Source organism: Chironomus tepperi, unplaced genomic scaffold (assembly GCF_022539635.2).
Source record: "Chironomus tepperi strain 1889 unplaced genomic scaffold, CSIRO-AGI_Ctep_v1 contig_337, whole genome shotgun sequence".
Taxonomy (NCBI): domain Eukaryota; kingdom Metazoa; phylum Arthropoda; class Insecta; order Diptera; family Chironomidae; genus Chironomus; species Chironomus tepperi.
Window position 1 is genome coordinate 573,070 of NW_027226459.1, and position 25,154 is coordinate 598,223.

The 25,154-nt window shown below is 33.8% G+C and overlaps 1 protein-coding gene across 2 annotated transcripts in view; it reads left to right on the forward strand.

Moving 5' to 3' along the window:
• Window positions 1–25,154, forward strand: part of LOC139093582 (P-selectin-like) — a 33,284-nt gene that overhangs the window by 7,530 nt on the left and 600 nt on the right. For both annotated transcript variants that reach the window (XM_070644333.1, XM_070644334.1), the window contains exons 2-11: window positions 15,503–15,670; window positions 19,479–19,910; window positions 19,984–20,121; window positions 20,215–20,367; window positions 22,691–23,017; window positions 23,084–23,791; window positions 23,860–24,282; window positions 24,349–24,705; window positions 24,769–24,948; window positions 25,004–25,112. In XM_070644333.1, coding sequence (XP_070500434.1) covers window positions 15,503–15,670; window positions 19,479–19,910; window positions 19,984–20,121; window positions 20,215–20,367; window positions 22,691–23,017; window positions 23,084–23,791; window positions 23,860–24,282; window positions 24,349–24,705; window positions 24,769–24,948; window positions 25,004–25,112 — 2,995 coding nt within the window. The remainder of the gene's footprint in view (window positions 1–15,502; window positions 15,671–19,478; window positions 19,911–19,983; window positions 20,122–20,214; window positions 20,368–22,690; window positions 23,018–23,083; window positions 23,792–23,859; window positions 24,283–24,348; window positions 24,706–24,768; window positions 24,949–25,003; window positions 25,113–25,154) is intronic.

Sequence of the window (25,154 nt, forward strand, 5' to 3'; positions counted from 1 at the left end):
CTCAATTGACCGTTAAAATAGTTGAAAAGCTATTTTCAGTCTGAAAGAATCATAGACTCATAGATATTCCTACTTTTAGCTTCAAAAGGAAGCGACAACCTTATCTACATCCTCAAAAAGTTGCACCAACTAGTCTCAAACCCAATATTATCAAAATCACATAATATTAACCCCTTTAGAATTGCTAAAAACTTAACAGATCACAATCTCTTCGAACAGACAGCTATAATTGCCAGGAAATTGCCAATGTCAATCGTTAACATTCACAAGACATGCTCGATATATTAATTTTTTGCAGTTGTTCAGGTCAATTTGTTATTTTATCGATACAAATTCTAGAAAAAATATTGTCTATATGATACATTTTCATTAGTTTACTTGACTGATGTCAATGTGTGTTAAGTTGGAAAGGTAATTTGTATGCAGCCTACGGTTTAATAAATGACACATGCTTGATCAATAATAAAGTTTCAATAAAGGGCTGTAAGTTCAGTTTTCTCTTTCATGTTGTCTGAAATGACAAATCTAAGGAACTTCAGTCGCTGTATTTGGAGTAGAAAATGCAAACTTTAAGGCTTAAACCACTGAAACACTTAAATCAACTTGTGGTTCTGTCATAAATCTTAATTTCTTAAAAGAATAACATGCGTCCTTTACAAATCCAAAATAAGAGAACTTTATAGGTCTTATGGACATTTATGGATACAAGTAAATGATTGCTAACAAACACTTAAATCACCTAAATGGGCAATAACATTCTTGTAATGTCTAGTAGAAAATATCCATTAAGGCAACAAACCAGTAGATTTCTTTCAGCTCCAATTTAATTATCATAAAATGATTAACAATGTAATTTAAATTAAAGAAAGTGGACCGATTTAATATAAAAGAGAGAAAATATTTAAATAAAAGCTTACTTTTTTTGGTTGACTAACATCCATTGACTACTTTGTTCACAACAACAACAACAAAGACAAAAACATAAAAATAAATTGAATTTTAAATTTTGACATCAAAATAAAGTTAAAGATCCAGAACAAGAAGAATTTGTCAATTTTCATCACGAAACAAAAGAATTAAATGGGAATAAAACTTTTGTGAATGGAATGAGAGATTAACGAAGAAAGAAAGAAAGAATTAATCATAAAGAATTACGTAAATAAAGAGGAGAAAGAAGAGAGAAAGAATAAGCAATATAGCATGCTGAGGTAAAAAGAACATAAGACGATGGACATGATGTAAAAAAAATATATGTCAGTGAGGTAAAAAAAAATGAACAAAACGGTATTATTAGTGATATTGACTACAATCACGAGTTCACAACTTTTTCGCCGTCTCTTATTTTTGTTAGACTATTGCTTTCTATGAAAATTGTGAATAGAAGATGGAATTCATCGGTTCATCGAACAGATATACACAACTTTGTATCATATAAATATTCATAGAGTGAGAGCAAAACAGCAAAATGCTGAGTTGCCAGGTTTTTGTTGCTGGAAATACCAATACATTCAATCGACCGAAAACTTGATTTGCAACATTTTCTTTTGCGAAATGAAAGTGAATATTGTTGTTCGATGCTAAAGTTGAATTGCAAGCAAGCTTTATACATAAGCGCAAAAAAAAACAGCACATGATATATACTTTATGGGTGCACATTACGTTTATTGATTTTCCGTGCAAAAAAGAAGTTAAGCTTTAGCTTTTTAAGTACTTGAATTGAATTATTAATTCATAATAATATGTTTCAAGCTACGTTGTCAATTAGTCCAAACTTCCTAATTTATAATCGACGATGATCTAATAAATAATCGTAATTAAACGTCCACGACAATATGGTTATTGGCTTAACTCTTTCCTAGGTAATCGTCTTGAATCATAAAAGAAATTGAATTAAGCAAAAGTAAAGCAACAACTTTGATTGCCAATGACTTGAATAGACGAATAATGTACTTATGCAATTTATTTTATTTCCACACAATCGTCGGCATAATACTGATTCAATGCAGCCGCATTTTTATTTATTATTACAAGAACACTGGCTAATTTGCGAGTGTTTCGTTTGACCACATCGAAGAGTTAATGGCAAAGTCTGCAAATTCAGGTCTTTTGTGGTTGTTGCTTTTCGGAGATTGAATGTGATGGTGTATAGGCACTTTGTTTTGGATGGCTTATGAGGTTATCAGTGGTTGATGGTTGTGGTTAATAAATGACTATCTTTAGGGATTGTATCCAAGTGATGTTCAATGTGATTCATGAGGGGCAAATTGGAGCGAATTGCATTTTTCGCAGCAAAAAGGGTCGAAATTAGCAGTCCTGTTGACATGCTGATGATATGATGCCTTAGCAAACACGTTGTGCTGTTCAGAATCCATTTGTAGATCATGCTATAGAGATAGTAAGCTAGAACAGTTGTGGCCAACCTTTAATTTCACGGCACACTTTGGTGGTCAATCTCGACTGAAACTGGACGAGACATACGGTTAATACCATTTTCAAAAATTCCAGTGTGGCTCGACACTTTGGTTGTGCCGTGTTACACATGTTGCTCACCACTGAACTAGAATCAAGCTAGAATACGTTAAAATTCAACCCAAGATTATAATCTCCAACTCTTTTATTAGTTCCAATAAAAATTCGCTCTGCTCTTAGTCACTTTACTCTGTCCGTTCTACTAGCTTTTTTTGCTGCTGTCGCTGTTTCTATTTTTATTTTCAACTTCTGCGAAAGAGCAAAAAAACCGAACCAAAACCTGTCTTTTGAAAGGTCATTTCGTTACAATATTTTTCTACTTATTACCATAATTTTCTATATTTGGTGATCAACATCTCGACAACAAGATACACATATACATTTTGGGGACCGGAAGAGGTTATGCAAAATATTTTGTAGTATTTATTACTCTTGATTATAGTGTTCTATTGGCGAAATACGTAAGTAAGCCATGAAAGTTTTCATTTATTTCTCATACAGTCAGTCGATCGACAAGAATGGCTGATTTCATAATTGGATCACGATTGCGAATACATTTTAAATAAAAATTGGAAGTTCCATTTGTTCATTTTTTGTTTCTTTTATCTGTTTGCCGATAAAATGACAATTAATGCTGGACTGAATATTATATAAAAAAGTTTTAAGGCACAATAATAAAAATGTATATTTCTTGATATAAAAAACCTCATTAAATTAGAAGTGGATAGTGAAGTAATTTAATGCATTTATTATAGTCATGGACATGCAGTTCTAGCATGAAACTTATATAAGCCTTGATTATAGCATGTGCGTGTATTGTATTTAATGCTCTACGATTGAGTAATTATTAAAATGATGTCCGTTCCTGTCTACTTAAGATTGTCCATGACAACAAAATTTCTTTAATGATCATTAAAAAATGCCGAACAGCACAATGTGGGGAGTTTTCACTTTTCACCTTAAAAATGGACCGAAATCAGCTTTTTGGATGTTGACAGAGCAACTTCACGTCTTGCCGTTGATACAGCGACATAGCAAGCATGTTGTGCTGTTCGGGAATGGAACCAAAAAAGAGCTTTTTATCATCCACTCGACATCATTAAACTTAATTTTGATCTTTAACATTTTTCATAATAATAATATAAATTTTTAATTGTCAATCAAATTGATTGCACGAAATCGGCTATGCCTCTATATCCAGCTCATTTTATGTTGTAAATTGGTATCGCTTTATGAGAGTCAATTGACTATTTGGAGTTAAATAAAAGCTTTCTGTTGTTAATCATCTGTAATAGCTGATATTGTTCATAAACCGTCCATTGTAATGAAATGGATAATAGCATAGCATATGCGCACTTTAATTACGTATAATTTTCAAGTGTTTAGACTCTTCATATTATGTGGTTTATCATCTGAGTTACGACTTGATAGTTTAATGGAATAGCATTTGTTACAATGTTTTTGAGTAATAACTTCTTTGATTGCTTATTTTATGTAAACATTAGTTGTAAATAGAATAAGAATATAGGTAATGTTTGTTGACCATTTGTTGACTGATCCGTTACTGAACTAATGGAGTTGTTTTCATTTTCGAGGTAAGCCTGGATACTTATTCAGAGCTAGTTTCCTTAGCTTAAAATAAATTCTACATCAATCTAGAATTGAGCGAACTTATAATGTCCGGCACCTTTACAATGAAGTACTGTCAACTGATAAGCAATTGTTTAATTAGGGAGCTTCCATAATTTTAAATTAATAATGATGTTTATTGTTTGAAGTTAGAAAACAGACTAAAATAATCATAACAAGGGGCCAACAACTATGAAAGGGGAAAATCAACTAATTTTACCTGCAAATATAATTTAAATATTAAACAACAGTTAACAAAATCACAACTACACTTCTGAATCAGGCAAAGCATTAAAATAATTGAACTAAGTATTAGAACTCAAAGCCAAGAGCATTTATCGTGATTAGTCATCTATATATCAAGTTATAACACGATCAAGAACGTAATACTCAATACATATGACGCCATACAGCAAGTTTTTATCTTATATAACTTTTGGCAGTTTAGAAAGCAAAAAAATCCACAGATTACCATGAAATTCAAAACCGTTGCATGATTCATCCGATGGATATTTTTCAAAAGACAGAATTTTTCTATTTACTAAATAAAAAAACTAAACCAGACTTATCAGCATGTGGGAAACCCGCTCAAGATGCGCAATTAATGAAGTCGAACAATCTTTTATAGCTGTGGGATTTTCGATAAAGTTCAAAGCATAATCAATCTTTTGAAATCTTTGACATAAAACCTTCCAATACCCTCTGTTCTTCTTGAAAATAAGGAATGAGACCTCACGACAAGTTTTATTGCTTTTTATTGGACTGGCAAGGCTTATTAAAATATTTTTATACCTACCTATCTCATAATGAGACTATAATCTATCGAGAGACATTTTAAAAAGCTAAATCTAATGGGATTAAAGCACATAAATTAATTCCACTAAAAAACCTTGGGTAACTGAATTAGTTTATATTTCACCCATACAGAAAAAAATGACTTTTTTCCTTATATTTTTACGTGAAACTTAATTGGCACATAAAATAATAATTTTTTGTGAATTTTTAAAGAAGTATAATTAATATAAATGTGGCAGTAAAGGCATACCCGAGCTGTACATTAGAGCTCATTAGACTGAGTCCTTCAGCCTTCCAGGCAACTTTGCGTCTTACTATGGATGCGCCGGCGTCAAGTGAACAAAAATACATTAGGACTAGTCATCAACAGGACATTGACTTGCCATCATCTGGTTATAACGCTTTATTGTCAATTCGGAAGGCTTATTTAACATTTAGCACCATCATTTAAGTGATCATGCTCATTTGCTTATTAGGAACAATGTGGCGACTAGCCGTCAGGGCAACTGCATGTCTTGCTGTTGATGCAGTGCCCTTACAAACACATTATGCTGCTCGGAACACCTGTGTAGATACCTACATACTTCTTGTGCCATTATAAGTGCATAAACGTAATCCAAGTGCATGCGAATTCCTGGTTTCATTCACATATGATTAAATCTGTTACTTATTTCAGTCATGTTGTAAAAAAACAATATTTAAATTGTTATAAAACAAGTTTATGCATTATCAACCTTTCCATATGATTTAATTCCTTTATAATTAATTGATTCAGGAAATTAAAAAGGCAATTAATTACAATATTGTTAATTTCTTACCTTAATGTATGAATCGTGCAGTAATTCAGCATATAGAGCATAAAATAAATATCATTTCCAATACAAGACAGCAATAAATTCCTCTTCAATAATTGCGAAGCTATTGAATTTATTATTTTGATTGACTCGCCTTACCCAACTTATATATACATGCATTTCCTACCACGCAACAACATACCAAAGCATCATAAATTGATTAAAGAGGTGTAATTTGACTACCATAAGATCTCTCAAGTCACACTGAATATTGAATAATCTCAAAGTCATCAAAAGATGTAGAACAATTGATTTTTTATTTTAAGTCAGACCGCAAACCGGTTATGGGAAGTTGTTGTATGTACCTGACCACTCTGAATCGCCTACGATTTCGCACTAAAAATTAGGTGGCTTTTTACATTTTTTTTTGCTCAATATCCATTTATAATAAGAGATTCAATGACTCTTTAATGTCGATGAGGTAATATTGTCAACTATAAGAGATGCCTACACAACAGACTTAAGTCATTTCACATACATCAAAAGAAATGACATATAATTAGTAACTAAATGGTAAATTACATAGATCTATGTTAATATCCATAGGCATCGAATGAAGCCAAAATACAAAAATAGAGTCGTGAGCATGTAGGAATAATGCTATTTTGTAAATCACAAATGACTATGCATGAAGTTAGTTGGGAAGTGAGAGTTTTTGGCTAATTGGACAGTTTTTTTTTGTGAAATTTCATTCATGGCTTTCTCTCACTCTGTACAGCAGTTGTAGACAACATGTGTGACGCGACACACCTTGGTCGTAAGACTCTGTCGAAACTGCACACGAAATACGAATCATGGCATTTTCAACATTTTTGGGACACACTAATGTGCTGTGACACACATCTTGCTCATCACTACTTGGTATATAATTTGTGTGACACGGTACACATTGGTTGTAAGTCTCGACAAGAACCACACATGACATACACTAATGTGATGCGACACACATGTTGTCAATCATTGCTATGTTGCATTTGTATTCAACCTGTGTGTCGTGGTACACTAGATTTTTAGAAATGCCATGATCCGGAGGTCATATGCAGCTTCGATCCTGTCTTGTCATCAAGGTGTGCCTCAAAAATAAAAGCTTGTGCACCTCTGGATCTATTGGAAATTGCATATAATTTAATATTATTTTTTTTTTTTTTTTTTGATAAATTTCTTCATACACAAGGTTTAATGCTGACAGGTTTTCATCAGGAAGAAAATTACAAGTTAGATTATCACGCAAATTATATTTCACTGTGAATGACAATACATGTATTTATGTATGCTACTAAATGAAACAATAGATGAATTAAATAAGAAGAGAAAGATGAATGATGAGTTATGAAATTTATATGCATACATCTGTTATAGCTACATTAATTTTCCTGTCGCTTTATTATGTCTCCGGTCATCCTTCATTTAAGCTTATGAATGCCTTTAAGGTGCATCTAGCTATAAAATGATTAAATAATTGGGCATATTAAAATGTTAGAAATCTAGTAAGATGTCAAAATATGTTGAAAATTTGCTAGAGGAAGTTAATGATTCATGGAAGGGAATAGTCATCGATTTGTGACTTAAATGTGCTATAACTTAGGATATAATTCTAAATAGAATAGTCATAACTTTATTCATCACATAAATATTTTATTATTCATTGTTGCACAAGACTATTGTTGAAGTCAAAGCATGAATTACTGACTTAATTGTTAAGAAGTATGCAAGTATGTCCTTAGCTAGGGAATGATGTCATTTTTAGACTTGCTAATTTTGTCATTTGGTACTGAGAAAGGCCATGGATTATAGATGATCTCAGAAGTAAGTGTATTCTGTCATCGATATTTATGGACAGAAGTGCTGATAAATAACCCGGAAGGGAATGTTCGGAAATTACAGAACGCGAAAAATAGGCACCTCCCTAACCTCAACCGTAACCCAAGAGTGGGCAACCTTTTATATTTTGCCGCACATCTTGGTGGTAAGCCTTGACCGAAACCGCACACGGCATATGAAATCTTGTCACAAACTTGTTCATCTCGCCCCTTCCTCTTAACTTAAGCGTTATGTAATTTTTGAACATTGCCTGTAATGCACACGACGTAAAATTGGCGAATAATTCAGCTCCAGGTCGTCGTGAGTTTGGCCTGCTGCCGAATATCATCAAATCCTTTTATACATCATCTGCCTTCCGGGTTACTGATTTCAGGAAATTTAAGTTTGTTTAACATTCAACCGAACTATTTGACACTTCATAAATAACTCTTTTATGGATGAGGAACTACAACATTTGCAAACATCCATTCTCTATAGAATATCTCTATAGAATTCTCATTGTGTTTATGTAAAGCACATTCAAATTCTAATGAAATGTTAGTTTTAACAATCATATCAAGATTTTCCATCCATTATTAGCATATGAATCTTTAGTACATATGACTGATTTTGTACTGAACGATAAACTGTCAGTTTCAACATGATTGATACACCTGTTGTTGGATTAAAAGAATTCAATTCCGGTTCAAGTCAAAGATTCCTGATTATTTGCCAATCCTTTTCAACACTGTTTATTCACTAAATACCACAATTAAAAATTCTAATTAATAACAATTATAGACTATGTCAGTGGTGGACAACCTGTTAGTCTTCGCGGGACACCTTGTTGGCGTCTTTCTTGAAGCCTTGACCGACGTCATACAGTTCATAGTAATTTCAAGCATTTTTAACGGCATACTAGTATACCGCAACACACAGGTTGCCCATAACTGATCTATAAAAACAAAATACATTCATGCCTACATCCACATAGATCTTAAAACAGTCAGAAATTCTAAAAATGCAGCCATTTTCACAAAAGGAGTGGCTGCACACTCTAAAGAAATATGAAGCAAGTTTTACGATTAGTTCAAAGTTTTTGACTATAAATATGAAAGGTTAATGTGCCATAGTCAGTCACCTGCCTATAGGAATCATTTATGCATGTATTAATGGACAATTATTTATGCTATATGCAGCAATGCTGTCTGATGAAATGTAATTACTTATAATTGCAATCAGAAATGTGGGATTGTTGTATATGCAATTAAATGAATTTCATAGCTATATACCTGAATAAATACTATGTTGTGGATGTTATTGGATATATTCAATCAAATTCGGATCATGTACATGTAATAAGAGACATTGAATTATATGAATGAAGAGAAAGAAAAGTCCAAGTTCGGAAATATAATTGCTGTTTGGTACGTAGAAAGTAGTTAGCATCCATAAAGAGCCATAAACAACCTTTAAGTACGATGTTAAAGTTAATGCACTGAAAATTAGTCTTATCCGTTGTAAATAACTAACAAATTTGACATTGATCTTAATGTGTCAGCATTAATTATGTAATCAATTGGAAGTAATTATATCCATCATGTTCATCACTTAAATTCCACTTAGATCATATATTCCATCCATAATTAAGACACTCGTCTCTTGAAACAATTGAAATTCTCTAAAATATAAAGCCTGATTACGAATGCCAATGTCATGCATAAATTTTTCGCATTGATTCGTGAGATGCTTGCAGCGTTGTACAAATTAATTGCTTAAGGTGTTGGAGCGAGATAATATAAATTCATGATGATTATGTCTATTGTTATTATTTATATTTCCGACATGCAACATGAGAATTGAAGCACAACAGGAATCGTGAATTGAGCGTGTATCGATTCGATTCTTTTTGTTTTGTTTGTTTGTTGATGATGATCATCATTTCAATTGATGCTGTACCCCGAGAGACATGGATGAAGAAGACTTTGCAACGGAACTCAAAGGCTCGTTGCATTATTGGTTGCATTTTCGATTATTGGCAGCTTCATGGGCCCGCTCGTCCATACTCTGAACGGTTACCCTTCGAGCTCCGAGCGGGAATACTCCGAGGTCCAATAGGGTATACACCGAGGTTCAATCAGGTATACACCGAGCTCCGATCGGGTAAACACCGAGCTCTGATTGGGCATACACTGAGCTCCGATCGGGTATACACGAGCGACATAAATGAAGAAAACACGGAGTTTTTAAGGCTTCGCTAAATGGAAGTCGCCTCCATATGACATCTTTATAGCTGCAACTTGGTGACCAATCAATAGACATGCTCTGAATATTCAGCTGATGAATCTCAAATTCAACAATTTGATGATCAACTCAATATCAATATTGAATCCACAAACCCAAACTCTTCAGCCTTTAAAAACTCAAAAGCCACTTTAAAGCTACTCTATGTCAATTCATCATCAACAAAGAACTTAATCTGAAAGGTTTATAATGATGAGTTTACAATTTACAGTTACTTTGAAGGTATTTCATAATAAAAGGCAGATGCGGTGATTGGAAGCAAGAATCTGACAAATTATTAAAGTTTTGAAAGCCACAAATAAAAAATTACTTTGATTAATTGATTTGGTCTCTTTTTTTGTTGTTGCTGCTCTTCCTGTCTTGATTCGATTCCATTCACTCGGTAAAGTTCAAATGATGATTTCTCATTGACGTCGAAACCTCGTTGAGTCATCGTCAACATCTTTGTTGTGTTTATTCAACTGACAACAGTTGTCCATGTATGAAAAAAAGACAACAATCTCACTTCTTATTATTTGCTTATACACATGCTAAATTTTAAGTCTTAAGATATATTGCTTTGGTATATTCTCATAAGCAGCACATTTACATGCATGTGGTCAGTGAAATGAGAAAAAAAGTCGTTAAATTGTTGTTCTACCACTTTTCTTTTATAACCTCTTTTATTTTCTATAGTCTTTTTTTTTATCAAACATTCGTTGTTTACTTATAAATTTCTTCCGCGTATTTGGGTCGTTAAGGTATTGAAATTCCCATTTTTGTATTCAATCAGTATTTCCTTCTCTGTCTGTACATTCTCTTTGAACAGAATCGATACATGTGCTTATACAATATACAGAATAGTATAAATGCTGGCCGATCGGCATATGATTTCCATGGTAGCTAGATGACAGTCACATGACTGTTACATGACTGTTACATGACTGCCACATGTTAGCTACATGGTAACGACATGACAACTACATGGCTACCACTTGACAAATACATGGCTGCCACTTACCTGTCACATGACAACTACATGGCTGTCACATGTCAGCTACATAACTTCCACATAACAGCTACGTGGCTGTCACAAGACAGTCACATTGCTGCCACATCCAGCTACATGGCTTACCACATCACAGCTCCATGGCTCTTACATCATGCTAAATGGCTGCCGCATGACAGCTACGTGACTGTCACATGGCCTTTACGTTTTTGTCACATTGCTTTTATGTGGCTGTCACATGATTTTTACGTAGCTGTCACATGACATTTACGAGGTTGTCATATGGATTTTACGTGTTTCTTAAGCAGCTGTCACATAACTGTTGCGTATCTGTCATATGACTGCCATAAATTATTTATGCTGATCGGGCTGCCTTCCGCGGTGCATGAAGAAATGTAAATTGTCAAATGACTATATTTCTTCAATTATAATGAATTGTACTCGGATGGAGGAGATGGCGCATACAATATACAATAAAAGTATAATATAACCTCAAAAAATTGTGTCAGGCGAATCAAAATGTAACGGCACAAATGTGTTTTTCGTGTCTGGCATATTAAGCTGTCACAGAACGATGTTGCCCAAACTAGCAAAGAAGCTGTGGCTTCCAAAGACCAAAATTAAATGAAATTGATGTCACAGACTAGATATGACTAAATATAAAAATAGAGAAAATAATGATGATGAAAGATGAATTTGGAAGATGAGCCATAAAGAAAGTCAGCAACAACAATGGATGGAGATTCTATTCATCTCAACATGACTAATTTTCATTATAGATCATCTTCTGTCACTTTCTTCAATTATATTAGATTGTTTCCTGTGTACTATATAAACTAAGAATGTCGCAATTGTGTGTGCTTCCAACCATAATGTCACGTCCGTCGATCGTTGTTGCCTATTCTGTCGTTCAAATCTTTCTTCTATTTTCTGTAAAATTAAGTCAATGATATCATTGCGAAATATCATTGGTTTCGATAATTTCATTAAAAATAATTAAGGTGTGTCACTTTTTTTGTTTTTTTCATTAATTTAATTAAATTGTAAATTTCGATTTCTATGAAATTCACGTCGCTTACTTTAATTATCGTCGGTTGAAATAAAAAAAAGAAACTTTTGATTTCATTAAAGCTCTTTTTCATACATTTTTTGAAAAAATACAGAGATATCAAATGCATGCAGTAATGCAGTTCTCATATGGCTGAAAAATCTTGTTGTTAATGCATTGAATAATTTGTATTAAAACATTCATTTTTATGAAACTGAGAAAATATGTATGTGGGAAAATGGTTGCTGGATGTTGGTGATTGGAAGCGCATTATTATGAGCTAGGTAGCTTGGATGCAATTAAAACTATTTTTACTGAATCAATCTTTGAATACTCTAGTCGTCATCATGTTGCTGTGACATTGAGATGATATTAAGAAGAAGACACGAAATATCCCGGACGCCACTGTGACGTCACATTGTGTCGCTTGGAATTGGATTCAAGTGACAGTAAAGTTTCAAATTTGTTGGATTTTGTCAGAATTCGACTCAAATCTACATATTTGAAGATTCAAGTCGACTTTTCCATACAAAATCCAAGTCGACTTCCAACTCTGGTCTCTTGGACTTCTAGCTCTGATCAATTAGCTGCTAAGTATACTACCGTCTCAATGCAATGATGTCAGCATTTGAACGTATCCAGATCGATAATAATAGCAAAAATTATGAATCTCATTTCATATTTATAACTTTAATATCCAAACAAGTTATAGCCATAGGAAGCTGTAAAGGAATCTTGCTGACTTCCATGTAATTAACCGACACTATATTTAAGAGTAATTGATGAATTTCAGATGAAATATCGACCTTTTAAAATTTTATAGCGTATGCTGATTGATCTTTTAATTTTTTAATAATTGGGGACGGTTGGATATTAAGTAGCATGAACAAGAAATGAGGAGAAATTGGCAGATTTGGTTGTTTTTGGCAAGTAGCTGAATCTGGATCTAAATAAACTGTAGCCTTGTCGCCGTAGTGACAAAATAGGTTAGAACAGTGCTGTCTAACCTTTTATGCACATCTTGAGTGTAAATCACAGTCAAAAAGGCTTGCCGCGACACACAGTTTGAACAATACTGGATTCGATTCACGATTTTCTCCTAAATATCCAGCTGCAGATCTTAAATTGCCATTTCTAATCATCCATTTCATAACACCCAAATGACTCCTGAACTTTTTAACTTCAATTAAATATCCAAGTCATTAGAGTAAATACCAATTTGCTGTCTTTTCACAAAACTTATATGCTAAATTTTCTATTTTGATCAGCTATTGTGACAATTTCGATAAAAATAAAAATCCATGAAATATGTTTATTACACATGTCAAATTAAACAAATCATGACATTAAATAAGCATGCTGTTTACGCTTGACGGGGATCCCATACGGAGCACTTGGCTCTGACATTTCTGAACAACAATTTTGTTTCTCGTCATGCACATGTCTAAAATCCGGCAACATTTTTGAGACTTGGCTTAACACAAATGGCATTAAGCATCGAATTAGGACTTTGTTCTTATTCAAATGCCAACGACATTATTAAACTGTAAAATAGTTGAAATCGCATATTCTGAAAATTATCCATATTAATCCATTGTCTTGTCTGCAAATCGAAAAGATTGCAAAAATTTAAGTCATTAGACACAAAAAAATCGGAAAGTTGACACTTTATGTATCAATCCTAACAGGTAAAGAATATGCTCTCGAGAGCTTACTCTATCTTAAACAGTGCTGGGCAAACTGTGTGTCATGGTATTTTTGTGTGACGCCAGTCTGTATGTCGTGTGTGGTCAAGGCTTATCAATAAGGTGTCTCACTACTGATCTAAATGAACCAGATGAGAATGCTAGTCATCGTGCTCTAATCCTAACATGGTCTTCAGACAACGCTTTTTGTCTACAAGATCAAGCAGATCAGACAGCATTAAAATTGATGTCTGGGACATTTAAATACCATTCATTAAACCATGCATAATTAATAAAGTTGATCTAGTCATACAAAGTGAATCTAAATCAATTGTGCAGCACAAAATCCGCTAAAAAAATTATGAAAAAAGAAAAACAAAAACTGGATTTACCATTTACAATAAAATGCACAACGAATATACTTGAAAGAAATAAAAGTGAATGGAGATCGGATGTTGGTGAACTTTTTTTTCCATTCATTCATTCATCCAGTGTTACTACACAAAAATATAAACAGACTTTAATTGTTCTTAACAATTGGCGAGAAAAAATTCCATCTGAGAAAATTAATTTGCACCTCTTTAGCTCAACATACAGCAAAAAAAAGCTTTATACAAAGCATCTCAATTAAAAGTTGTTTCGCATCTTTAAACATGTTGATGAGGAGATATCTATTTAAAAATTTCATTTCAATCGATTTCATCATTATTGGAATTAAATATAAAAGTAGTGAGTCGAAGTGGCTCGGTGGCGGAATGGTTTAGTACTTCGGTACATAATTATTGCAACACCGATCTAGCGATCATGGGTTCGAGACTCGGCATGGGAAATTTTTTCACATGTCCTTTTTCGAATCATATGTAGTGGAAACGCGGCTCACAGCCTCCCTTTGAAGGCTACAGGCAGTAATGTCATCAAAGAAGTGGTTCGGATTCCACTATAAACTGTAGGTCTAGGTTTGAGTGAGAGATCTGGCGAATCCTCCCTCGTTAAACTCCCAATAGCCATGAAACGCATATAAACGCGCAGCTATGGACCTTAAGGTCTGCAATGCTAATGTTTATTTTTTTTTTTTTTAAATATAAAAGTGAAAATATACAATTTTTTTTTTTTTGCCATTGCCACTCATAATGTGCTGTTAAAGCGAAAATTACAGAAATGACGAGCAAATTAGAAACTCTTTTATTTTAATCCAATCACTTTTGTTGTGGCTGAAATTTGATTATATGGAGGCTCTCAAGCATTCGAATATACGTCCGAGCGACACAAATGAGGAAGGATCCGTTTTGGAGCTTTAAAGGCTACTTTTGGTAGTGAAGCAGAATTCACAAGCAAAAACCGTACAATTTCTTGTTAATTTAAATAAAACCATACAAATTATCAAGAAATTGTATGGTTTTGCCTGTGACAGCTTCCTGTTTTGCAAATCTGATATGAATGTCGAACTAATGTGGCTTCCATTTGTTGATTGGAGTCTTAAAAGCTCCGTGGTGAGGTCTTCTTCATTTGTGTCACTCGGGAAAGCATCCGATTATAGCCCGATCGACACATATTGAAATGTTGTTACCAAGGAGAGGTTTTGGAACCATACTTAGAGTCAAGTGGCAGTCAATCAGCAAATTTGATTGATTCCGTCCAGTTAAGCCACTTGGTTCGAAGTATCCTGCCACTTCGTCGCCGTATTGGAAACATTTCACAATATCGGACATAGAAAATGCTCTCTAGAGTTGAGTAAGCTGAAAGCACGCTTCCGAGCATGCTCAACTAGTATATTCAAGCAAAGCTCGCTCTTTAAAGCATGTTCTTTCTCTCTTATGCTTAATTTGTGCCGATCGGGTATACGTCTGTAAATAAAGATTATTCAATACATAACTATCATACATAACCAACAAAACTTGACTAATTGGGTATAATTTATATTTATTTTCAGTGTGTGGACCGCCAGCAGTGCCAGTAAATAGTAGAGTACAAACAAAATCATCTGATTTTGGACTGAGTGAAGCAACATATGAGTGTGATTCAGGATATGAGCTGTTTGGTCCATCAACAATAAAATGTGATCCAAAGAAAGGCTGGGAGAAGGAACTGCCATTTTGTGGTAAATATCAGATATAATATGCAACAATAATAATCGATAGCATCACGTTCTGCAATTTTTAATGCTGTAAAAATGAGAATGAATTTCAAAACTTTTTTTTTTCATTATTTACTTAATTCCATAAATCTTTTCAACACGCTTTAATATCCAATTTTTCATCTATTTTGATCTTTATTGAATTATGCTTTGCATCTGTAAGATCTTAAACACAATGAAAATGATGATGCGATTATGTACGAGTCTATGTATGTAATAAATTGTTGATTTTTCATGCAGTCTACCTATCAAAACATTTATTTATCCAACATTAATGTCTGACTATAGTCATATGTGCAACTGGTTAATTATCATTTCTCAAATCAATCCACAATAGCAGCACAATTAAATGCTTTTTATTGTAATGTGTAAATGATCTGAAACGCCCAATTTTTTAACTACAAATAGCAGGAAATAAATATAAAATAAGAAACACTTTAGAAAATCATAGTAAGTAGTGGTAGCAATAACTTAATGACGGGTGCATTACAAACATTTTTTTTCCACTGGTTGTGCTGACAATCGACAGAATAATTTCGAATATAAGTAAAAGAAGTTGAGGTAATTGGATGTTAAAGGCGCTGGATTTTGAGATTATTGGATATAGAATGAAGATAGCTTAGAGCTTTATGGATTCTCAGAATACAATGATTGTTATTCAATTATCTATGTCCGTTACTTCTCACATTTGAACCTTTATTGAAGGGCGTTCATAAATTTTCTACATCTATTGCACTTTATAATCAAAATCAATAATAACATGTTCATCTCTACACCGGATGCATCTAAATGTAATATGGTATTAAATAAATTTAGTTGAAGGTGAACGAATCAGATGAATCTTTGAATTTGTTAATAGAAGATTCTTTGTATTAGCTATTAGATAATCTTGTAGATAAACACAGTTCTTTGTTTAGTGATTTAGCAAGAGAACCAAGGGTAAAATCTCAAAATAAGGCTTTAAAATCAGTTTCCAGATAGCCCAATATCGACGAATTTTCAATACCGAGACTATAAGAGAACTCGAGATCGAGACTACAAGGGAACTTGAGACCGAGACTACAAAAGAACTCGAGATTGAGACTGTGACTTCCCAGTCTTGAAATATGTCAAGATCAAGTCAAGATTAGTCTAGATCAAGAATTTGAAGTCTTGTAGATCCCTTTTAGTCTCGGTCTTGACTGTGAAATCTTAGTCTCAGTCTTGAGAGTTTTTACATAACCAGCCAAGCCTTAGCATTCTGTATCTCCAAATACCTCAGCACTCCAGGTCAAATCACCTTCGTCCTCCTAATTCACACCATATCTAGACTTCTCAGCTTTTTTCAATCCATCAAAATTCACAATTCATGTCCATACACCGCTATTATTAATTAGCCAGAAGCAACTTTTCAAATATTTTTTGCAAGAAGGAAGTGTCAATTCTGAGTGACTAAGGCTACTTTCTAAAAGTCAAATAAACACACGATATATTTGCTTACTCAATCAGCCATCCAATATGCACACATTTTAACACATTTGAGTAATACTGACTTTTTTCATCGAGGTGGAAAAAATGAAAGGAATTCTATTGTATGCTAAATAACAATATGTGTGTGATTTTGCGGCCTACTTTAAATAAAGACACTTATCAAAATATTTATGACTTGTTCTACTTCGTACCAATTACTAATTGAATTTTAAAAATCAAATATTTTTGCATTTATTAGGAACTGAAACCACTCAATTATGTCTTATTTTGCAAATCTCAAGTGTCAAGTGTCACAGAATGTCTGTATGCAAAGTTTATATTGAAATAAGTGTGTAAATGTCTTAAATTAACCTTGAGACGAATACACATACCTGTATTGTAAGATATAATCTTAATTTGTAGCACAATTTAAATCCATTTTGAAAACTATATTTAAGATTTTTTGTGTAAATTAATTGAGTTACCCTATAAGAAGCTGTTGCCAATATCATTAAGTTTCAATTTACTCTCATACATTAGATGTTGATCAAAGTCATAAAATTATATGGCAGAAAACAAAAATTAATAAGTTTATGGTAAATGCCTTTAAAATTCATATTTCACATTCATTCATTCAAATCATTTTCTTTTAATATTATGTAGATTGAAATGCGTGAAGACAAATCGACAATGAAAGTAAAATAGTATGAAAGTCATTGCTATGGTGTGTTATTGGATCACTGTAACGCTTTTGTAGGTACATACAGAGCTTAAAGTTTACTCGAAATTGATATGGAATCGAGTCGATTTGAATCGACTTTTTCATACAAAATTCGAGTCGACATCCAGGCCTGGTTACATGCTTCTTTAGTGCAGTTTTGTCTAAATTGAACTAAAGTGTGCAGTGGTACAAAAAAAGTATGAACAATACTGTTTTAGTGCAAAGTTCTTTGCAAGCAGTAAGTTTTGACTAAGAACATGAAAAGTGTTAAACACATGCTAATTTACCATTTTTGTTTACAAATAAGTGGTGATCCCATTGTTCATATTAACAAGTTTTGCAAAGTATTAAGTAGGTTCTAATTGAGCTTTGGTAATTTCCGGACTTTAGATTTGCGATCGCAGATGAAGATTATAGTCGTGTTTATATGAGAAAATGCTGAAGTGTTTAGATTAATGTTGGATTAATGATCAGGAAACAGTAAACTTTGATAAATTTGAAGAAGATTACTTAATTTTTGAGCATAGTGCATCTAACCATGCAGCTTTTATATTAGAATTGCAATAATAACTTGAATAATAAATGTGACTTCCTGAATATTAGCCAAATCACAAAATTCTAAACTTCTATGAAGATTTTTCCATAATAGATCCGTTTTGTAATTGTGGTTAAATACAGTTAAATGTAAATGTAATTAAGAACTCCTTATGGATTCTATTTCTTCACAATGATGTTTATTCTTCGAAGTTTAAAAACAGACTGAATTTTTTAATAAGAAAAGGGGTTTTCAACTATGTACAATAAATATTATTCAAATCTCAAATGAACGTTAAAACAATTTAAATTAACTTTGAGTTCTTACTTATTTACTTCAACCAAGCTCCGACTTGTTAGCATAAGTTGCCACAAAAGGCTTTCCATCTTGTTAGTGATGGCGGAATCAGAAAGTTTGCACAAATTCTCAATTTTGATATCCGATAATCTAATATTCGGACATACTGAGATTACTTAGATATAGTTTCGCCATTAAATGCTAACCTGATGAAGAAGAAGATGTGAATTAATGAAGAAAATGAAGAGAATTTGTGGCATATGTGAAATATTAATTTTGAATACTATTTAGGTGAACTCATTATTTTCACAGAAAAATAAGAAGTAAAAAAATGATGAAAAATAATATTATAATACACACCGATGCTATTAGAAGTAGATATACAAATGCTTATAAACAACATTGTGTAAGATATGTAGACATTGAAAGAAGCTTTTGTTGCTATTGTTGTTGAATAGAACAGTTGATTGGCAACATTTTTTCTTAAGAAAACAAATAAAAACAATGGCTGACTATGATTTTTCGTAATGCACGTCATCGTATAATAAAGTGCTAATGTATTATGATGTCTCAATCAATTAATCTACATCATACAAACATATTTGTCATCTCGATTTAACGCTTATTAAATTTTTAAATTACTTCATTCATTCTTTACGTGATTTTAATTAAATTCCTAGAAAGATGCTTGTCGTTTACTTTAATTGACGAATCGTACAAGCTTGTTCCTGTCTTAATTCTATAATGTTGTTTCTATGCTTCATGTACAGGTACGAATGTAGCTTATAGAAAACCAGTTAATCAGTCATCAGTAACGCGAATTGGACCAGCATTTTATGCCAATGATGGTAAGGCAGGAAACCAAAATCCGGACGGTCAAGAATGTTCGGAAACGCAAAAAGAAACATCACCATGGTGGCGTGTTGATTTACTTGCGCCACAAACAGTCCGAGTCGTTAGAATAACAACAAGAGGTTGTTGCGGTCATAATCCGCTCCAAGATCTCGAAATAAGAGTCGGTAACAGTAGTACAGATTTACAAAAGAATCCATTATGTGCATGGAATCCGGGTACGATGGAAGAAGGTACAACAAAAGCATTCACATGTGCTCGACCTCTCATCGGTCAATATGTAGCCATTCAACTTGTAGGTGTCGAAGGAAGTCTAAGTCTTTGTGAAGTCGAAGTATTCTCCAATGATGGTAAGCTTTTGAATTCTTTATGTCCAAAATGTAATTGAAATTCTAAGAATGGATATTTACCTCCTACATATAGAATTTTCAAGTGAACGCTGTGCATCACCAAATTTAAGTCCCGAAACAATTTTAACAACATTCTCACGTACATGTTATGAGTTTCATGTGACGAGAGGTGAAAGTTTTGATCGAGCAAGAGCAACATGCCGTTCACATGGTGAGCATTATAATGCATAATTATTAAATGTAATAGTCGATTATTCAATTCCATTTTCCATCTTCTTTATCCATTAAAATATATTCAAATTAGGTGGAGATTTGCTTCATGATTTTCGCGGTGCAACATATGACTATATATTGGCGGAACTTGATCGTAGAAAGGCAGATCTCAAGACCCAGTTAGTATGGGTCGGTGCTCAAAAAGAGCCCGGAATAACGGCTAGAACATGGCGATGGGTAAATGGTAAGACAATTCTATTTATTTCCATTATACTTAATTGCGTTTTTCCTGTGGCTGTATATGTGAAGTTAAGTGTGTAATGAATTGAAAATCAAAGACCGTAAAGATGCTTTTTACTTTAGGTTTGGTTTGTTTATAGAACTCTTTTTGTTTCATCCGATTACTCTGGTGAATTATTTTAAGTCAGGGTTGGCAATTGGCTGTCTTCGTCCATTTCATGTCTTCTACTATTGGCAGTCAATCGGGGCTGGTCAATGCCGATGATATCTGGCAATGGTAGTCAACGCCGATAGGTCGCCGCCGATGACATCCACCATCGGCATTGTAAAGCGACCGGCCGCAGCCAACGACAATCGTAAGTCGACGGCGACCGAATTGTCATCTATCATGGGCAGTTAACGGCGACCGATCCCCGCTGATGATATCGACCAGCGGCTGTCAATGGCGACCGGCCATACGTAGTTAACACCGGGCAATGATATCTAAAATCGGTAGTCAACGAATATCGACCTGGTGCGATCGAAGGTGTCAATAGACGCCAATTGAGGATTTGCCGATTTGCCTATTGATAGCTATTCTCCGTTCAATTGCCAACTCTGCTTTAAATTATGCTTCACAAATTGCGTTTCCATCTGGTTTTGTTATTCATTTTGTATACATAAATTAAAATATAGAATAGAATTGTTGATTCGAGTCACGAATTTATCTAGCACCTCAGTCTATATAGCCACAAAAAATTCCATCTAAAAAATGATGTGATTCTGTAAATGAAAAATTAAAGAAATTTTTTCATTGCATGCTTAAAATCGTTTTAAACTTCATTACATCCAGCGCTTCTAACTTTAATTATTCTAGAGAATTTCAGGCATTCTGTTACATTGAATGTTTACATCCATCATTTCATTGCCATTATGTTTCTATTAAGGCATAGAAAAGAAATGCTAATTATGGGAAAGTTCTCAAGACCGGATTTATCCATTCGATTCAAATATTTCTATTTTGTAATAAATAGTACTGGCCCATCCGAAAACATTTTTGTTGATGAAGCCTTCTGATTGTGATGATGAAGTTATTTACCATGACGACGAGATGGAATAAAATATACTCATTAAAATTGTAAACAATTTGCGGTGCTGGATCATCTGCTTGATTCCAATTTATTGCCTTTTTTTAGATCTGTCAAAATCTTAATGTTACGAGACACAATGGCAATTGATCTATCAAAATTTACTTGGACATAAATGAGGCAGTCCAATATCCCATTATTTTAATGAAACATTGATTGATGATGGTTATATTGTAATTTGATTTGATTTCGTCATTATAAATGCCGAATTCTCATAGATAAATAATTGAAAGAGTCGTGGTGGGGATTATTTGGATGTGACGACTATAAAAAATTGAGACACTCATGTGACATAATACATGTGACTTTCGTGTGACATAGTACATGTGACACTCAAATGTGTCGAGCTCTAAAAGTCGTTCTGTTAGAGAGTTAGGGATTGCGTTAGTGTTAATTGAGTCAATATATGGAATTTCATTCATTATCGATTGGTATAAGCTGGTCTTGGCTGCTGAATGGTGGTCACATGACATTCAAGTGGCAATTTTTATGGCAGATAACATGAAAATTGTCACTTGATCACCATGCATCAGCCACTTAGTTGCCATGTCTTCTCCACTTAGATCTCATGTGTCAGTCTCTTAGACGCTATGTGTCAGTCACTTAGAAGCCATGTATGAGCCACTCAGACATCATGTATCAGCCACTTGGCTAACGTGAATCATTTCTGCCGATCGTCATACACTAACAACTATGTGGCGACACATGAGTCTCATGTGTTATGTCATATGAGTGTCTCATGTATCGTTTCACATGAGTGTCTCGTGTATCGTGTCACATGAGTGTCCCATGTATCGTCTCACATGGGTGTATCACTGACCATACTTTAAGTAGCATTGCTCAAAATCAATAGTCGCCATTTATCAATACACCCCAAAATGCTCTTGGCTATTTGCTTAAAATTTACATTTTTCCCATTCCATGCTTCATTTATCTTGAATATAAGTAAAGTTCTCAAACGTTGTATGGATTTTAATTACGGTGGTTATTTATCAGCGGCTTCATCATGTGGGAATCGACACCGATTTCCATTCACTTTTATTATATTTGAGATGTATTAAATAGCCTTAACATCAACATTAAAATTTAATAATACCTTGCAATATTCATATACCTAGAAAATATTGACCTTGAAATTCAGTACGAAGTAAGCGGTTGGAACTAAAGTTATCTATTCTCTCTTATTTCCCACGACAACAGGTGACACTGTGGTGAGACCGACATGGGGAAAAGATCAACCCAACAACTACAATGGAGAACAAAATTGTGTTGTTCTTGACGGTGGACGGAATTGGCTATGGAATGATGTCGGCTGTAATCTTGATTATTTACATTTCATCTGTCAACATCAGCCATTATCATGTGGATCACCTGACGTACTTTATAATACAACAATTGTTGGTAAAAATTTCTCAGTCGGTGCCATAGTTGAATATAAGTGTCCAAAAGAGCATTCGCTTGTTGGTAATGCGACGAGGGAGTGTCAGTCGAATGGTTTTTGGTCTGATGTTGCACCTACTTGTAAATGTAAGTAGAACAACTGCTTTATTTTTTTAAAGACATGAATAAATTAAATCATAAATCTATCTCTAGACATTGATTGCGGTCCACTTGAAAAGTTGGAACATGGTTCAATAAGAATGTCGGAAGAAAGAACAACTTTTGGTGCTGTTGCACAGTATATATGTCATGAAAATTATACATTGATTGGTAATGAAAATCGAACATGTACAACGACTGGATGGAGTGGTAAACACCCGCAATGTTTAGTCGATTGGTGTCCGGAGCCGAAACAAATCAGCGGTGGAAAGATTAAAATATCAGGTCGACGTGCTGGATCAACTGTAACATATTCATGCGATCATGGATATGTGTTAATTGGCGAAAATATTTTGTCATGTGGTCTTGGGGGTCAATGGACTGGAAATGTGCCTACATGTCGATATGTTGATTGTGGTACGCCAGCTAGACCGGATAGAGGTTCATTAGTATTGATTAATGGTACAACGACTGTTGGATCTATCGTTAAATATGAGTGTGATGATGATTACTGGCTTGTTAATGGCGATGACATCCAAACATGTACAAAAGATGGAAGATGGTCAGGAACGACACCATCATGTGAATTGATTTCGTGCGAAACTCCACAAGTTCCAACTGCATCTTATGTTGTCGGTTATGACTATAATGTACATTCATCAATCACCTACCATTGTGATCCTGGTCACGTTTTAAAAGGAGATGCTGTGCTCAAGTGCTTAGAAACTGGTGATTGGGATAAAGACCCGCCGATCTGTCAATGTAAATTTGATTTGTTTGTTTTTAACCAGCATATGATTAATACTTTTTCCGTGTTTTTAATATTTCAGTTATTGATTGTAAGCCATTAACTCAAATTCCATTTGGATCTATAAGATATTTACAAAATACAACATACATTGGTTCAGAGGTCGCCTTTAGTTGTGTGAATACTCACAGACTTAATGGAAATCCGAAGAGAATATGCTTAGAAACTGGTTTATGGAGTGACTCTTCACCAAAATGTGAAGAAATTAGATGTTCAGAACCACTTCTTGCAGATCATAGCTTACTGTCTGTGACAGGAAATGACCGAATGTATGGACGAACTGTTTTACGAACTAATCAAGACTTATCAAGTTCAGTTCAAACTTATAAAGTTGGTGCATTAGCTAAATATCGATGCGAACGCGGATATAAAATTGTTGGCGATGCTCTTATAACATGCGAAGAAAATGGACAGTGGTCAGCTAAGGAAATTCCATCATGTGTTTGTAAGTACTTTTATAGATAACGTCTTAAAAAGCCTTTTATCGATCATAAACTTTTATATCCATAAGATGTTGATTGCGGTAGCCCTCCAACAATCGGTAATGGAACTGTCACATTAACTGCTAATGTTACATATTATGGATCAACGGCACTTTATGAGTGCAATGACAATTATAAGCTTGATGGAGTTTCGAGGAGAATATGCTCAGAGGATGGAAAATGGAGTGGAGATGGTGAACCTAAATGTGTGGAAATTACCTGTCCATCGTTCAATGTCAGTGAACATTTAATTGTTGATGCAGGATTACAACTTGTTGGACAGGTTGCAAAGTTCTCATGTACAAAAGGACGTTATCTTGTTGGAAATAACACAAGAACTTGTCTTTTAAATGGACGTTGGACAGGAAAGAATCCTGTTTGTAAACGTAAGTAATTAATGGTTTCTGCTTATTAGTTAAGCTATAAAAAATATTCTTTAATTAATATAGCTGTTGACTGCGAACGTCCAAATGAAGTTGAAAATGGAAGAATTATAATTGTTAATGATGTAACCACTTATGGTGGATCTGCTGAATATCATTGCATTCCAAATTATAACAGAATTGGACCATACTTGAGGAAGTGTATGGAGGACGGCAAGTGGAGTGGTGATGAGCCTAGATGTGAATGTAAGTTGTGCCTTTACATTTTTTGAAGTATAATTCTAACCTGTATGTCCTTTAGTGTCAGTGAATGAAGCCGTAAATGAAGACAATATTGGAACTGGAGTCGCAATATCAGCAGCAGTCATTGTTATCCTATTAATCTTTATCCTTATTGTATTCCTTCATCGGTAAGACTATTCTTGAATCTTTTAAACATTTTTCTTATAAGT